Raw genomic sequence first — 18,049 nt, 5'->3', positions numbered from 1 at the left:
TCTCGTTCTTAATTAGAAAAAGGGAAGTTGTTATACCTAATTAGCGCAGCTGCATAAAGGCATGATAGATGAGAAATTTTTACATAAGCGAAAGAAAGCAGGGTTCCGTTAAGTAATAAAGCGAGTAAATGAACTGACACGTTTGAAACTCCGTTATTTGATAGAACGATTGCCTCGCGGCTGATCTCGCTGACGTAAGTTTAGGGAAAAAGTCGGACAGAGATTAATTTGACAATCACTTCCTCCAGCTGTAACGTGAAAGATACTGCGTTTACGAATTGTTCCTTCTTTTGTTGCGCGTCATAAACGTGCGACGCATCGTTCGCAAAGCAGACTTTCGTTCGCGGCAGCGAGGCAGAAAGCATGTGGGGGATGGATACCAACACATATGTAACTAACGTACAACTAATAATCGCGCCGCCGGATCGTTGTACCGGAAGGCACGCTCTGCGTGTTCCCCTGGAAATGGAAATTCTTCCTGCCTCCGTTCCATCGTCTCGTTAATTGCCATCTTCGCCGATTAGGTTCACGCGTTTCTTATTCACCTTAAGTTTCTCATTTCTCTTTTAGCGCTCGCGCTGTAGGAGTTTCGATTGATCTTCGGTGTGACAGCGAACATGTATGTTTTTTTTTGCAGTTAATGTAGTTCCACATAAGTTGACCTATTTATACACAGATCATTTTTTGAAGCAAGTTTGTACAATAACAAATTGCAAATTTCTTCAGGTCGCCAGTAATAAATAACAAAAGCAAGCTTTTTGTCGTTCTTAAAATATAATGCGACGTTTCGACCCTTGGGTTCAGGTCCTTCTCAAGCGAAATCTAAAGAACATACGATAGTCCGAAATTATAAATTAAATTACAAGATATAAACTCGATATGTATAAATAAACTAGTCAGAGATGTACAGAGTTGAGATTGAAATTAATAAATTAAATTGCAGATATGGTATGTCAGAGCGGAGGAACAAGATAAAAGATTGAAAATAAATTAAATAGACTAATCAAATACCTTAACACATGATCGAGTTTGTGCGATAAGAAGCCATTTGGTAAACGTCAAAAAGAAAGGAAACTAGTCCAAATTATAAAATAAAGAGCGCAAAGTCAAAGGTGTACGCAATAACACAAATATTCCTGATTTCGCGCTTTAAATTCGGTACTTACGTTTCGATTCTTTATTATGTTTTATTTCTCGCATATTCGCTATTCTTATCTATAATAATTACATCGGTATTTCTTCTGTCTTTCCGAATACGCGAATAACTGATTTCAATTTCACCTAGCAGAAAGTGAAATATAGCTGTATAACCGGATGAGGTCTCCTCCGCGCGGGATTATATACGTATAACGTTCCAAGGAGTAAAACTGGGGGTTCCCTTGTTCTTCTATTTCCCGCTGAAATACTAGAAAACGAGCGACCTGCGGCGCATTGTCTCTGCCATTAAGACAATTCGTGTTGTTCTCTCGCACAAAGAGTTTCACAGAACTGTATTCGCGTGTTCGTGATTGAGGTAGGATATTTTACATCGGACGTGAAATTTTCAAATCGACAACCCCAGCTGACTCCCAACTCGAAATTGTCGTTTCCGAGTTTGGCGGGAACTCGTACTAGACTCATTTTGCGCAACGTGAACGAATTGATCGGTCGTGGTTTTCGCTTCGCCGTGAAAAAGCACGCGTTTGCGCCGGACGAGTCTCTCACGCCTTTCCTTGTGAGCGACGAGAGAGGAGAAAACGAGCCGTGCTCCTCCTCGAGCGCGTGCTCAAGAGCTTCCGTAAGCTCGCTGAATTTCTGCGCCCGGCCCTATCTACCCTCCTGGGTCCGCTCTTCCGCCGGGACTTCTTGCGCGCTGGATTGCACGCTGTTACGACGATTTTCCCACGGATACGAAACCTCAGCGAAATCGCGAAAAAAGAATTCCAATGGTGGAACGGCACAAAAGCGCCGCGTTCGTGCGTCGCGTATCATTCGAGCTTGTTTTATTGGACAGGGGAGTTGGCCGGTCTTTTTTTTTTATAGACGTATCACGACAAATCGCTGGGGTGCGGCCCTCGGCAGATTGTCAGATGAATAATGATGCCGTGAGTGATGTGCGCGTGCTGACGAGAGCGAGGACTAAAAAGCGCAAACCGTGGAGAGGGCTCGGTAAAAACACGAGAGCGAAAGAACTAAGTGGCTTTATCTGGGTTTTTTTTCGGGCGATTTCAATACATCACCATTTGTAAGCAGCAAAAGTTTTATCTACGCGTAAATAATAAATTGGCACTTCTTATCGAGGAAGAAACGTAAAGATTTATAAACTTTTCATCGTATTCCTTTTCTATTTACTCTTGTCGTTATAAATCCTTTGCCAATACCATAATTCATTAATATTACAAAATAATTTGACGTAAACCACTACAAAATGTACTTGGCGGGTTTTTTAAATATAAAATTAGCAAGTGACTGGACTCACGAAATTAAAAGTATAAATAAAAAGGATTTAGGCTGTGAGAGTCGAACGCGGTTATTAGCGCGTGTCAATCTAATACAATTGTTCAAATACAATTCTTGATTACCAGTCCCGGACGTTTCGGTTAAAGGTTTTAACCATCTTCAACGATGAGTTCTTTAAGGTGTGCTCCGTTGTAGAGAATTGTGTCTAATTCGTGTAAAAATTATCCAATTTGGGTCAACTATTGTATTTATTAGAGGATTGACTACTACATTCCCGTCTAACAAACAAATTATGACATTTTGATCCGTAATGAATCAAAGTTATATAAAATTCCTTTTTTACATTTTTAATGCCTTCTAGGCGAATACCATAATGCAAAATATTAATAAATAAATCATACAACTTATGTGTATTGAACAATCAGGCAAGAATCAGTTGCTGTTTCTAACAATTGTCACGGTGCGGTAAAAATAGACGATTTAGTCACGCTATTGTGTAATAATACGTTGCAACGGTACGCTTTCGACATCATTGAAATTTGAGGAAGGAGATGCGCCGCGCTTATCGCATTTTAATACGATAGCTTAGCCCGCAGCTATCGTTGCGTCTGCGACATTCTATTCCCTTTTATACCGGGATTTTATCGCCGGCTCAAGCCCTTCTCTCCGTTATCGCGTTTCCTCGCAAACGTTACAGGCTTGATAAGGTCGGAAGGAACGGCAAACGACACCGCGACGCCGTTAGTCTTGGAGTCGATCGAATCCCATAGGTCGCGTAATAAAAGTATGCGAGCCACGTACGAAAGAGCCACTAAGAATCACTTGACTCTACTCGACCCCGTCGCCGACTTGGTCCAAATATCACGCGCGCGCCATGGGAAAAAAATTATTGTGCAGTATTTCTTCTTTATAGCTGCGCTCTCTACTTGTGAGAATTGTCCGCGGTCTTTATATAGAACGCGTGCGATTCTCCCGAGAGATTCTTCCTCACGTTTTGTTTTACAACTTCTGAAATATAGAATATACTTATAGAAAACTTTTTTTTTCCGCAAACCGGGAAGAGTAAGATCAGTTATCGCGGAGTTACGTGTTAATAAATGCGTCGAATACGCAGTAGAGTATCTCCTATTGAATCTCAGATAAAATACGACGCGATTAGTCTTTGAAACTGAAACGATCGATGGCCGAGTTCGCTGATCTTGGTATCCGCACGCAATCCTGAGAACATCGGTTTACTTTAGAACGCTACTCATGGAGCTACCCAGCCGTAATCCGTTGTGAGAGCAGAAGCATTAATTGTCTCGCTCGATACTCGCAAAGTTCGAAAAAGCGGCTGAAGAGAAGACGCGAGAAGAGAAGAGGCAAAGTGGCGTCGAGGATGTAGCCGATTCATGGGAAAGAATGCGTATGATGACGACATAGACGATGGACGGGCCTAGCGCGTCCTGGCGAAAAGATCATTGAGAGGATGCACAAGCACACCAGCCAGCTCCGCGGTCCAGGTGGCCATAATGGCGGCTATCACGGCGCTAACAGGGGCCCGGTGAGGAGATGGAACAGCTTCCATGGTGGTGGCGGCGGTGGCGGTGGCACGGGTAATTTCAACGATGGCGTTGGCAACGGCGGAATAGTCACGAAAGCCTGTCAGGAGCCCTTCAGGGCCGTGCCTAAGGCGGTGCAAGCCCTCAGGAGCGAGTCCGTCGACAGGACTCATCGAGCTCAGCCGCCGCCGCCGCCCGCGTTCCCCAGGAGGAGATTTTCCGTGTGGTGAGTCCTCGCAGGATTACATTCAAGTGATTTCGACTTTCGATTCCTAGCGAAAATTACTCATTGTCTTAATTACGATGCGAACTAATGCCGCAAATCTGTACACCGCAATTTACCCCTCGGTGTATACGAATTGTCTCTCGGATTGCATGAAGAGTTACATGCAAGTAATCGCTGTTTAAGTAATATTTAAGTAGTTATCGTAATAATAACAGTTTCTCCAGTAGCAGCTGATTGGTATACTATAGGTTTAACTTTGATATATAAGCTGTTACGAAAGCAAGCGTATATAGTCTTGCGTTTGCACGTAACGTAAAAGTCATTCTTGTTATTGCAACTTGCGCGATTACTATACTTTACATAAGCGATCTGAATTACCTGTTCTTCATCCTGTAAGTCGATAAGTAGCTCAAACCACAGACTCGGTTTAGTATCGCGAAGCATAGATAATTTCTTATCTCTTTCTCTCTCTCTTATTTGGTTAGATGTAGATATAAACGCGGGTAGTTTAAAACTATGAAATATCGGTAACGGTAACTAAAAGAAAAATCCTTTCCGTCTAGATAATTTAAGATGAAAATTCGACATTGCTACGTAAAAAAAAAAAAAGATTTAATCTGTCCCGACGGAAGTCGTTGATGGACAATTTCGCGCTTTCGACCGCGTGAAAGAGGAGCCTAATAGCGCGGTGAATAAGATTAAGAAGAAAGGATAATAGGAAGTGTAATAGCTCTAACGACGTCATAGAAATATTTCATTACGTCGAGTGGATCCACGTGGCCTAGTGTTGTGAAACGGCACGGATAATTTCGCGAAATGGACGTCGTCGCGGGGAGCAGGAATGAGATGGGGAGAGGGGGAGAAAGCGAGAGAAAGAACGCTTAGGCATGCGGGATCGTCGACAATGAGACGGCCGGCCGCGCCGTCGGTCCCCGTTAAGATCAGAGCGAATTATAACGAGCGTCCCCTGCGGGTGTATTTCGGGAAATGGGAACAGAAAGGCACGAGACCGGACAAAAGTTGGTGCCGAGGCTTTACACGCCGCGCCGCCGCGGAATAAAGCGGACGCGACACTCGATGCGACGTGCGCTTTGATTACTTCCGTTACGAGTGTTGGCGGAAAACAGGCCGAAGGTACGCTGCGAATCGCTCGCTAAACCGTTGGAAATGTCTGTACCGCTTCTGTTCAATTTTGCTTTCCGTAGTCCAGTTCTCCTTTTTTTTTTCACTGCGTACGCGCGCGTCGTCTGTATGGGATGTTACGTGTAAAAAGCAATCGTATCGCTTCATGACGATTCGTACTCTGTGTAACGTTTATTTTTTTCATAAATATTTTTTCGAGGGGGAAACCGCTGAGGCATTACTGGGCATTACTAGGCATTTTTTAGGCATTAGGCCTTGCTGGGGCATTATAAAGGTAAAATAAGATGATAAAATTAAGTAATGCCCACTGGGCATTAGTGGGCATCGGCGTACAAGATTTTGGTCAGCGGTTTCCCCCTCGTATATTTTAGATTAGATTTGTAGAAACCAAAGGGAGATTTATCGTATTCGTCAATCGTCTGATGGAGCGAATATTGGAGCGTCAAAATATCAATCAATTTAAGTCGTCAAATGAAATTGAGTAATATATGGAACCCCCGACAGAATTTGAGAATATCAACAATTTTGCGGAATGAGACGTATTTCAGGAGTGAGACTATTTGGTTCAACGCGTTTGGTTATTTACGCGTGATTTAATTTCGCTCGATGTTTCTGATACATCAAAGTCGTGTGTTGGTTCGATCGATTGATAAGTAACGCGCGACCATAAGCCAAATTAGTTTGAAGAAATATTTTCGGCGGGATCGATCGTTCTCTCTAAATAAAGGCGGAAATGTCGGCGCACGTGCACGTAACGGGTGACCTACATGCCTAACGAAATAATTATAATCCTGAGGAAGAGCGAAACGCGCGACGTTTATGGGATTTAACTCGCGATAGGCTTGAGAGACGGACAAGGAGCGTCATCCGCGTCGAATTCAATTTTCTGCGATGTACGAATGCACGTGCACGCACGATTCACACACGCGCGCACGCACGAGCGATGCGTTACGCATGCGTTACGCGTGCGTTACGCATCGCGGCTCCGTTTGTGTGTTCAAGTCGAGGGAGGAGCGGGATAACGCGCGGGGGTCAACAGCCTTCGACAACCTTACGGCCTTCTGCAACCTCGCTGTCCCCTCCCCCTCCCACGACCCACCATCTCGGTTTTCCGATTCTCGGTCGGTCGAGCATCGACGTTCGATGCACGATCGTCACCGTTAAATCGAGAGGACTTTCCGCGGTGAACGATATCTCCAGCTGTGCAAAAGCGACGCGAGAACGGGGAGAGGTATTTTCTTATCAACGATGCGACCGTCGTCCTTTAATTTGTTCAAATGTTATTTCGTTATGGAAAATTAATATTTTGTTTCTTCGATACTAATTTTTCGAATAGTTATTCAGGCTGTGGTCTCCAAGTAAAAAATCCGAGGGGAAACCGCTGAGGGCATTGGCGGTGTACAGATTTGCGGCATTACTGGGCATTACTAGGCATTTTTGGGGCATTAGTTTAGGCACTAGGCCTTGCTATATAAAATAAGATAAAGTAATGCCTAGTGGGCATTGGTGTACAAAATTTTGGTCTGGTATTCCCTCGCAAAAACTTGTGTTACACAGCTTCACAGTATTGTTACATGTTTTTTTTGTTTCATATCATTCAAGTTTGAGGTTCGAGCTTTAATTTCAGTCCACATAGAGTTGTCTATCACGTCCCGTTATTTTGTGATAGAGGTTCAAAAAGTGTCAAAAACGGATTTTTTAAAACTATTTTATTCCATTTCGAATTCGTAATCTACAGGAAAAATCCTATCTAAATGATCTGCCATTCTTTTTGTGACATAAAAAGAAGCGAAAAATGTTGACCAGTGTAATTAATCATTATTCCAAGATTTGATCTCTTAATTCGCCAAGGCGCAAGTTCAACTCCAATGTGGGGAGGTTCGATGTCACGCTACAATAGTTTCCATCGAGGGATAAACCGCTGAGGGCATTGTGGTGTACAGATTTGCGGCATTACTGGGCATTAGACCTTGCTGGGGCATTATAGATAAACTAAGATAAAACAAGATAGATAAGATAAAATAAGATAAAGTAATGCCCACTGGGCATTAGTGGGCATTGGTGTACATACACGATTTTGGTCAGCGATTCACCCCTCGCCTCCTATTGAGAAAAACGATTTCGATTTGGACAATCACATTTTGGGTGGCTTCCATCTCGTATATAACCGCGTATTTTCGTATATCGGCGAAAATTGGTTGGACCATTGCGCCTTTATAGCTAATTTGCGGAGCGCCCTTCTTGACGATGGGGAACATCTGTCGATGGCGTTGTTGCGCCCAATATTGGTAGTAGAACTTAATGTTGGGGCGTAGAACGGCGTCACGGAATAATAGGTGTTTGCGCGAGCACCCTCATATTGTCGTTCGATTCGAAACGATGCGAAATTGAGGGGTTCACGTGATGAATTTTGGAGCCTCCCCTTTTTATCTCCTCGAAATGTGCGGTACTCGGAGAAGCCCGAGTGTTGACTCTTGACAACAATACTCTGCTTCTCCTCTATTCAGGCAAATATACTTTATTCTCTTTTACAAATCGTAAGATTTTTTTCCACGCAAGTAGCTCACATTTAATTATTCGGTTTTAAGAGATTTTAAGAGATTGATGAGATTTGCTTTAATAAAGTTTGACGTAAGACGTCGCGTCCTCTTTCACGGAATTTCTAAAATATAAATGTAAAAATCTGTACTTACGACATCTGCCGATACTCGTGTAATGCGATCCACGTTTTCACCGAGAAATGCTTTTTGATTTCTGTTGCAGCTTCGGGAAGCGGACGGGCGGCAGCGCCAGGCGACCCAACGAATGCTTCGTCCTCGAGCCCTCCGAGATGATTGTCGTGAGTAGAGTTTCGCTTGGTATTTTTTTTCGCGATAAACGAGGTGAAAAAAGAAACTACGGGCGAGAGAATGCGTCTGGATTGTTAACGGTTTCGAGAAAGTTTAGCCACAAAGGAGCGCTTTATTTATTCAGTTTTACGAAAGAGCGAGTTACCCGCGTACACGCACGCTGAGCTTCAATCAAAACTGGGCGAGCGAGCGTAATTTTTTTTTCTGCTCGGTTTACCGCGGAACGCGAAACGGTTGCGGCGGAGCGTTTACCGAGATATTCTCCGTGCGCCACGTTACGCCAACGAGCGGTGATATCGCGCCGCGAAAAGACAATGCGCTCCGGACGCTCGCGAGACGTAACGTGGCGGACAGTTAATCGATAGTTTCTCTCTCGGTATTATGCCCAGGTTCAGAAGAGTTTTGGAATCCCCCGTCACGTTCTCCCGCAGTTAGCTCGCTCGCTTTATTTCGTTTCCAGCCGGCGCGGCGGTCGATTCTCGACGTGCCGAAATTAGGGCAAACTCTTAGACTTTTGCGCGAGACTGACGACCACAAACCTCTCGAGGGAAGCTTTTTTTTCCGCAGGCCGCAAATCTCGGGGATACCTCGCACCTGTGTGGACGTTGACGGAGTTTTCGCGACGGAAACGTTGCAATTTTGTCACTCTGTTGTTTTCACTACTTTTTATTTTACGCTAAATCTTTTATAAAAGTCGATTTGTACTTTAATAAGAGTGAAAAATGAAAGAAGCGAATAATAAATAATTGAAGCGATGTTACAATTTTTTCTGCGAAGGAAAAGTGGAATGCCACTGCGATGCGCGAATGATATTTCCTTTCGGATCGCTTCGTGCGTTTTTATTAAATCATTCTGGAAATGTGAAACGACCATCGCGCAAGCCAGGTTTAATTACGTTTGTAGTCGCAACATTAATTGCCGAGCTGCACGGAATGTTCGGATATTGCAGGTGAACTTTATTCGAACGTACGAAGTTGCTGGAAATGCTGCTTTGCATCTCTAATTATACTGTGTGGCCAGAAAATTAAGTTTCTGATTCGAGCTGCCATCTGTAACCGCGTTCTAAACTGCTTTACCGACGTATTGCGCGCGACACTACTTGTTGATGGTCGATTAAGTCATAGCGTGACGAAGGTACTTGTGCTAAAAAATTACAATATTGTCGTCTTTTATTAATTTCTCTTCTTTCCCACCTACGGATTATCTTTTGCACGGCATCGCTAATTCTATTACAACAAATATTTATTAAAAGAAGAAACTTTCTTCGCGTAATATAACTTTCAAATTGGACGACTTGAACAAAATTAGTACCTGCTTCCTAGCCTCTTACTCTTGATTCGCAATTAGAATTTTTAAAAAAATCCAATTTAATATTTTTAATTCGTGTTATCGCGTTACGTAAAATATACCCGATTCGGTTGTAACGGAAACTATAGTCCATCGGAGTAAACTGGTTTAGTTCTGCGTTCAATATCAATCAGATTCGGCTTTCAATTCGCTAATTCTATTACAAGCAATATTTATTAAAAGGAGAAACTTTGTTCGCGTAATATAACTTAAAAATTGGACGACTTGAACAAAATTAGTACCTACCTCCTAGCCTCTTACTCTTGATTCGCAATTAGAAATTTAACAAAAAAATTCAGTTTAATATTTTTAATTCGTGTTATAGCGGTACGTAAAATATACCCGACTTGGTTGTAACGGAAACTATAGCCCCTCGGATTAAACTGGTTTAGTTCTGCGTTCAATATCAATCAGATTCGGCTTTCAATTACGCGCCCGGCTTACTCGAATACAATTTGTATCCGAGCTTTGTATTAATCGACGCACCCTGTACCCAATTTTACTTTACCCGGGACAGTTTACCAATGGCCGCGTCGCGCGTAATAACCACGCATATTGTTTCCCGCTGCATTGAACTTTGAAATTTCGCAGCGCAAAACACTCGTACGCGAGTTGTTATTTCGAATCGTTAATTATAAAATTTACTCACCTGTAACCAGCGCGGGATCTCCGCGTATCGCGCAACTTTTCCCATCTATAACCGATATTTTTTTAGGTAATAGCAAAATAACGCAGTTTGCTATTTGAATTTGATAACACAATGCAATTTGCTTTTTATCGTTTAATATCGTTTTTCTTTTACAACGCGCGCTTTATATCGCGTAAAGGTCGTGAAAACAGCTTATGCAAATCAACTGTGCTTCTGAAAATATCAAGTATGAACGGCTCGTTTAACTTATCTAATTTTTTCGCGCGCACGCGGGACGCGAAATACCGACGGGGGGATTTTTATCGTAAGGACAGCAATACTTTTATCAGCTTTGACAAGGTTCCGGTCGTGTTCGCCGACGAGGGGAATTTTTTTCTTTCACGCAATGTCAGAAAAAAAAATATCGACAGCCCCATGGCAGGTGGTACACGCGAGTTCACGTGTGTCCTCGGGCGACTCTGTGACCTGTACGCGAATTGGACGTCTGACCTTTAACCTTCCTCCCGCGCTACCATGGCACTTTATCCCTGTCGCCTCGCTCACACGCGCGCCACCCGAGAGCTCATTGTGCCGGGGTTCCATCGCTGACGCTCGACGCTCGACGCTTCGGATGGAGATTAATCATCGCCATCAAGTCTACTTGCGGATAAACACCGCGCGGATAACACCCTAGGTGCTAAAAAAAAATATATAAATGTACATTTTATATGGACGTTGGAAGCTCGGGTGTCTCTCTTAGCGTCGTATTCTTCGATTAATTACGAGTTATTTCGGACGTATCGTTTTCTTAAATGTCAAAGGACCAACAGTTCGCGTTACAAACGACTACGAACGAATCATTCTTTATGCTACTCTCTTCGCGCGAGTTATTTTCTTTATTTTCCTTTCAATATTCATGTTATTGGTTTCGATGCTGAAACTGAAGGAAACTAGTATTACCTGTGGAACGTAGAACGTAAAACGGAGGGTCGCGCGCAGGATCCGGGCATTAATTGCATAATTAACCGAGCACGTCTTTCGCGTGCATCCTTTGATTCGTTAGAGCGTGTGCAGTTTTCAAGAAGCTTATCTCCAGTGACGAAACAACGTCGGGCGCCTGGAAACACGTCGGCGCCTGGCGTTGTCTGTGTGGTGCACAAGGGTCAGAGTACAAAGCAACGTAATAGCTTACGACAAAGACGTAAGCGTAAACGTGGATAGCGCACAAGCTTTGGCGTAAACCTAACGGCGTATGTAATTGGAAATTACATTTGCAAATTGAAAAAGTCAATACGAATACGTCAAAGCTTGAGCGCTATCTATTACGCTATTACGTCGCTTTGTGCTCCGACCCTAAGGCTGGATTCACACCTTGGCAAAAAAGCAGAAAGTAGAATAGCAGCATCCCGACACCGACTTAGGCTGGTTTCACACCTAGGCAGAAAAGCAGAAGCCAATCAGAATTCGCGCTGGTAGTAAACAGCACACTCTGCTGGCAGAAAGTAGAAACTTTCGACTACCGGCGAGAGTTCCGATTGGTTCTGATTGAACTTCTGCTTTTCTGCCAAGTGTGAATCCAGCCTTAAGTCTTACGCAAAACGAAGACATGTCGTTAATAGATAAAAAAAACCATAGATGAACAGCGTTCCTAATTCTGTTAATATTTTCATAATTTTATCGATGTTATATATTCCGACAAATTCCGCGCGTCTTACATTTTAATTTTTACAGCTTTTCCCATCTTCCAAACGGATGAAATTAGATACTTTTGTAATCCTTAAAAATTCCAATTACGCTGTTCGCGCATTCATAGAATATAAAACAGAACATTATTTCGTGAAAATTATACGAGAACGATCGAGCGATGCTCGCGAAAACCGTACGTCTACGCTTCGGGTGAAGTTTATCGGAGAATAACGATAATTAAAACGAAGCCATCGGGAATTTTCGTGGTCCATCGCATCGTTTATCGAGAAAGTAAATCGTCATTTACGTTCGGGAGGCAACGAAACTTCTGGCACGATGATATCGTTTTTCATGCGAACGGAAAGTTATCTCTCAGAGGGAAACCTTCTATTTACGCGGAAAAGTACGCGCGCGGCGAGGCCAATTTTCACAGGAAAACCGATAACCAGGGGCGAATCGATCATTATGGTCACCGTATATGGAACAGACAAATACGGAAACTTCGCTTCTCTACAGAGACCAACAAGTTGCAGCTGTAACACCGTTGCGCCGCGAATAATCCGCTCAGCAAGCATTACTCCGTTTCCGATCGCGTATATTTCTTTCGCTTTGCCGTGCAAATCGTCACTAGCGCTGGGCTATTCGATGGGAAAGTATCCTGCGCGCTCTCGCAGAAAAAAAAAAGAAAAGTATACTGATACAGTAACAGCGATAGACGTAATAGGAAAAAAATAATTACGCACGATTGCAATGTTGCTATAATTTCCGTAACGGTTCGTTTCACGCACATGCGCACATTCCGTGCTCCCAATTGTGCAATTATACAAATTGCGATCTTTGTCCCATGATTATTTCTCACCGACCCAGATGCGAGCAAGTTCGCCGAGCGGATTTTCCGTGGATAATGCCGGAAAGTAAATCGCGCAGTTACCAAGTCTATGTCGATATCGATTTCACGTAAAGTGTTTCTTTTTCTTTTTGGTTTAATTCAACAGCGGTTGCATACGTACAATAGTAATGAGAATATAAATATACGCGCATTTACGTAAGAATCGCAACGTACGATGCCACATCCGCCATGCGTAAGCGCCTTTGGATAAGGATTCATTACGGGGATCTCTGCGTACAGGAAGTTTGAGTATAATCGGGGCCGTGACTCGTCATGGTATTACTCAGATTTCAGTTTTATCTTCAGACTCTTTTTAACACCCCGCTGCTATCCATGAAGGGGCTTTTCTGCAGGATATTTATACGACGTGTACTTAGCGTTAAATGTAGCTACTTAATATTCATGCAACGCTGAATGAGATTTTCGTATTAAACAAGCAAAACTCGTATAAAGACGACTAACTTAATTTTACACAAATTCCCTTTAAAACTATGAAAAAATTGTAATATAGTAATAACATAATTATATACGTCAATTTTATATTTTCAATATGGTATCTTGTATACACGTTTATGCGTATACACACGGAGAGAATTTTCTCTCAAAATTTATCCTGAAAGTTATACGAACGTGGGACAACGTGGCATTTTGAAAAGCTTTATGAGGATTTTTTGTAAATTTTATACATTTTACTAGTAAAATGTATACTGTTAGTAATTAAATATCTAGCGGAAAGTCCTCTATTAGGTTTCTAATATGAGATAGCAGGTTTACAACACCCAAATTCAATCGCAAATCTTTTTTCGCAACGATTATACGATCTAACAATCAATTTTTCCCTAAACAGATTTCGCCGAGAGGTCAATAAACTCATGGTGGAATCAACCATCAACCGATGGTGCCTATTAATTTAACGGAAACCCCGCTCTCCCGTATTAGGATCCTACCTCATAACAGGGGACTTTCCTCTACTAACAGTATACATTTGACTAGTAATTACCTAAATAAAAATGTTATGACAATTCTTTTAAATTTAATTTTTTAGAAAACTTGTTCGAAATGCCGCGTTGTCCCACGATCCGCTTTTCAGGATAAAGTTTAAAAGAAAATTCTCTCCGTGCGCATATACGGAAAATCTATGGTGACCTGGCGCTTTGTTATTTTTCATACCACAGCGCAACCAAATCCTGAATAGTTGATTTTCGGCGGGCACGATTTGGTTGGGTACACTCTGACATACTTTTGATGAACTCTGACCGTGCCTTCTACCCTTTGACACACTTTGCCATATTCAACGGTCTTGATATTGTATTGGAGTTTACTCTAACTGTTTGTGAGATATACTAGCTTATCACAATACCTAGTTGGTGTTTCGATTATGGCGCATATTGGCTTTTCCGTTTCTCCCTCTGGCATCCTGGCATTCTGACATTCCCGTTACGTACCACGCGTTACGACATTGTTTTAACTGCCAGTACGTATTGCACAGTTTTTACTAATATCGAAATATTATCCCGCGATTACGTGAATATTTTTACGTACGTAATTTTTCCAATTTATTTGTATAACACGCAAACCCAATATACACGAGTACAGGATCTCCGCTAGACTCTAGTAAGGTTTCCACACAAATTGTGTAGTAACCGTAACTCAATTAGAAATTATAACGCTGAAGAGGAGGGTATAACTTCTTCCATAGTTTATACTTCGTGCAGCTGCGGGGGCGACAGAAAATGTCAAGTAGGGTGACAAAGCGTCGTCTGTAATGCCGACCTATTTTGAATAGCAAGCTCGGTTGATGTAACTCGGTACAAAAGGGGCTCATTAGCCGCGTGTAAGTGTACACGATTTTCGTTGATTGCAGCTAATATATTTCTCGGAATCGTGGCGCGAGGACGCCGGATGGAATTTCTTGGGCCGGCAAAAATGCTAGACCTCGCGCCGGTTTCGCCAGAACGGAAAAACGGAAAAAGCGAAAGAAAGCGACCAGATTCGTTCCGAAAATAAATCCCCGCCCAGACGACCTCTCTCCTCTCCCCGCGGCTTAGCGCGAGGCCGCGTTACAAGAACCGCGCGTCGCTTCTTTTTTCTCGCTTGTAAACGCCGCCGGACGTCTGCGTGATTCGAGCTTGCGTCTCTCCTGAATAGAGACGCATCTCTGCTGCGTGAACTCTTGACTGTGCGATACAAGCTTTGCATTTCCGTGGAGTTCAGCGGTGTTTCCATCACTCTTTTATGGAGCATTTTGTATGACGTATACATTACAATACATACATAATTGTTCTGTCAATGGAGAAACACCAAAGTTTTTACCAGAATTTTTCATGATTTTTTTTTACAAAAGAATATTTTTGAAATATTCTTCAAGCTACTTCTGTTAAAATTTTATACCTGATATAATTTAATATGTAAATTTATATTCTGCGATCGACGACGCACGTATAATCGTCTTATCGGCGAAACCTTATAAATCAGGACAGTCGCGACTGTGAGTACACTCTGAACCCATTCGCCGCGGCCTGTCCGCGAATATCGTATTCCCCGGCCCCTTTTAAACGCACGTTCCAAGTCGGCACACTTCCGGCGCAGGATGTACGCTATCTCTTTTCGTTATTGAAACGCATCTTTAATTTCCTCAGTTTAAATCGCGCGAATACTACGGAATTATTTCCCGTTATCTTGTGCTCACGTGTCTTGCAACTCCGTCGTGCGATTCAATGAGCTCACGGAGCGCATGGCACGTGGCTCGCGAATATCGCCTACCGTATTATTCCCAGACTCGTGACGAATCATTTTCTGGAAACGTCAGAATTAGTTGAATATATCATTAGATGTAACGCAAATATATCATTAGATGTAACGCGAGGGGAAAACCGCTGACCAAATTCTTGCACACCAATGCCCACTAATGCCCAGTGGGCATTACTTTATCTTATTATCTTATTTTATCTTATTTATCTTGTTTTATCTTATTTTACCTTATTTGATCTTTATAATGCTCCAAAAATGCCTAGTAATGCCTAGTAATGTCCAGTAATGCCGCAAATCTGTACACCACAATACCCTCAGCGGTTTTCTCCCCAATGTAACGTATTCGAGATTGAACAATACTTTTTATCCACGCTATTCACTCCATTAATACTTTGTTCAATAAATCTCGGAGTTAAGGGAATCCCTCAGCTCTCTTTTACCGACACAGTCGGTAAATATAGTTTTTGCGCTTGTAGTTCTTTTTACTGACTTTTATGCGCAAAATAATACCAGGATAAGTTGCGGGCCGCATAGCAGAACATTTTTACACTTAAAACACCCGTCAGTTCCGAAGTCTAATAAAAAAAAATTGGTATGTGAAATTTTTAATTTGTAGTTTCGTGTTAAATTTGAAAGAGGCTTTATAAAATTGCAAAATTCTTCCACACGATTAAAGCACGCATGATAACAAAGCCAGGGACAGTTGACTTTCTGTAAGAAGAGAAATTAAAAATATCACTATGTGAAGCTGTCACCTAACTTAACCACAATCACTTATAAAAATAACTGAAAATTGCAGTGGTGTACTTATAACTGTAAATCAGCAACTATTCGCTGCTTTCAGTGATAATCCACTGACTTTTAGAGAGCGATAGCACGATGCTCCGTGGGCGAGCGCATGATCGTTCGGGTGATCCTGGAGGCGACGAGGGCATGTGTGACGTGGTCGTGCGACCCAGATCTCTTTCCCCGAGTGCCGCTTAGATGCACCTGCTACCTGTCGCTGCCCGCTTGCCTGCCTACGTTCCGAGACGTATTGACGAGGCACGGCCGCTAATGCTGGCGCGGTTGACCGATTATGGGTTACGATTGGGATTGCACGCTGTTGGAAGCCGCTCGTACATTGCTCGCACATTATCGCAGTTGCCCCACGCGAATCTGTAACGCGAGTGGGCGAAGGTGCGACACACGATACGGCTCGACTGGCGGCCGATGGCATCGACTGTATCGATTCGCCGAAGCGCGCGTACGTATGTGCGAGCGTGCATGCGTGTGCACATACGTCATGCGATAGAACTTCTCATTCATGCCTCCACGAGCGGACACGCGTGTGCGCGAGTGTACGTCGACTACTCGCGCGTGAGAGCAGTCGCGGAGTAATTCAATAAAACTATTTACATTCCTACGAGGACGCTTTTTAAACGTCACGATAAGACGCGATAACGATGACGTGCATATCGAGGATTCGTTACAAATAACGTGATGCATTGCTCAACATCTTGGAATCGGTGTAAACGATGTTCTCTGATCTGCATGGCTTATCTTCAATGTATGCTTTCTTTGCCTTCTAAGCTCGAGATACGACCCTTTTACTTTTTATCACGCCGACGTGAGAATGTTATACTTTACCATTTACAGCGAATTTTATTTCAGACGTGTAGTTGACACCAGCGTAACTGGCTGCTTAATTAACAGTCTGTTAAAAACCCAACGTCTGCTTGAATCGACCAAGGCGTACGATTATATTATCTAAAGCTTAGCTCGTTAATGAAAGCAGATATGCTGAACGTCAGTCAGGATGTTACGGCTCGTGAGAAATTACGACAAATGAGCACACGTTAGCTAATTAATGACGCGACCGGTCCATTTTGAGCTGGGTGTATAAAACCAAGTTGCCTCGAACGATCCCTCCCCCTTCTCGAGCGAGTTGACACTGCATTCCCCACTGTACGCAAGATGGGACTGTCTTCCGTGCGGCGATTGCAGTGGTGATTAAGTGCTCGTGCACGCGACAAAAAATCAACATCCGTGAAGAAGAAGATAGCGTGCTTATCGTGGCATACGCCGGACGAGTCGCCGGCACTCCACTTGCTTTTCGTGTCTCGTCCGGCGTCGCGGACGACGCGCCAACCGTCAAGGGCTGTCGCTTGTACTTTCGACATGGCGTGGCGATTGATCGAAAGTAACAAGTGATCGATTGACCGACTAACTGAATCGAAGGCGACGGGCAGGCGCGATCCAAGTATTTTGTGAAACTCGGTTGCCAGTCGAAAGGACGAACCGACCAACAGTTTTCAGGTCGATAGATTTTCGAGAATGCGGTTGTGGTAGGGTTTGCTCGAGGGGGAAACCGCTGAAGGCATTGTGGTGTACAGTTTGCGGCATTACTGGGCATTACTAGGCATTTTTGGCATTACTGGGCAATACTAGGCATTGCTGGACACTGCTAAGTATTTTTGTATTGCTGGGCATTACTAGGCATATTGCTGGGCATTTTGGGGCATTATAAAGATAAAATAAGATAATAAGAAAAATGTATACCCACTGGGC

The 18,049-nt window shown here is 43.1% G+C and overlaps 1 protein-coding gene across 9 annotated transcripts in view; it reads left to right on the top strand.

Moving 5' to 3' along the window:
• The window catches only part of LOC105569329 (rap guanine nucleotide exchange factor 2-like), a 139,549-nt gene that overhangs the window by 94,728 nt on the left and 26,772 nt on the right, over positions 1 to 18,049 (top strand). For 3 of the 9 annotated variants that reach the window (XM_012025697.1, XM_012025699.1, XM_012025703.1), the window contains one exon: positions 8,113 to 8,188. In XM_012025697.1, coding sequence (XP_011881087.1) covers positions 8,113 to 8,188 — 76 coding nt within the window. Of the gene's footprint in view, positions 1 to 3,705; positions 4,207 to 8,112; positions 8,189 to 18,049 lie in introns of those variants that run through there. The other 6 variants (XM_012025700.1, XM_012025698.1, XM_012025704.1 and 3 more) reach the window with 4 other exon arrangements.

This window comes from Vollenhovia emeryi, unplaced genomic scaffold (assembly GCF_000949405.1).
Source record: "Vollenhovia emeryi isolate VEMERY1.0 unplaced genomic scaffold, V.emery_V1.0 DF939124.1, whole genome shotgun sequence".
Lineage (NCBI taxonomy): Eukaryota > Metazoa > Arthropoda > Insecta > Hymenoptera > Formicidae > Vollenhovia > Vollenhovia emeryi.
Note: the sequence above shows the minus strand (reverse complement) of the source record. Positions and strands in the feature narration are given on the sequence as shown.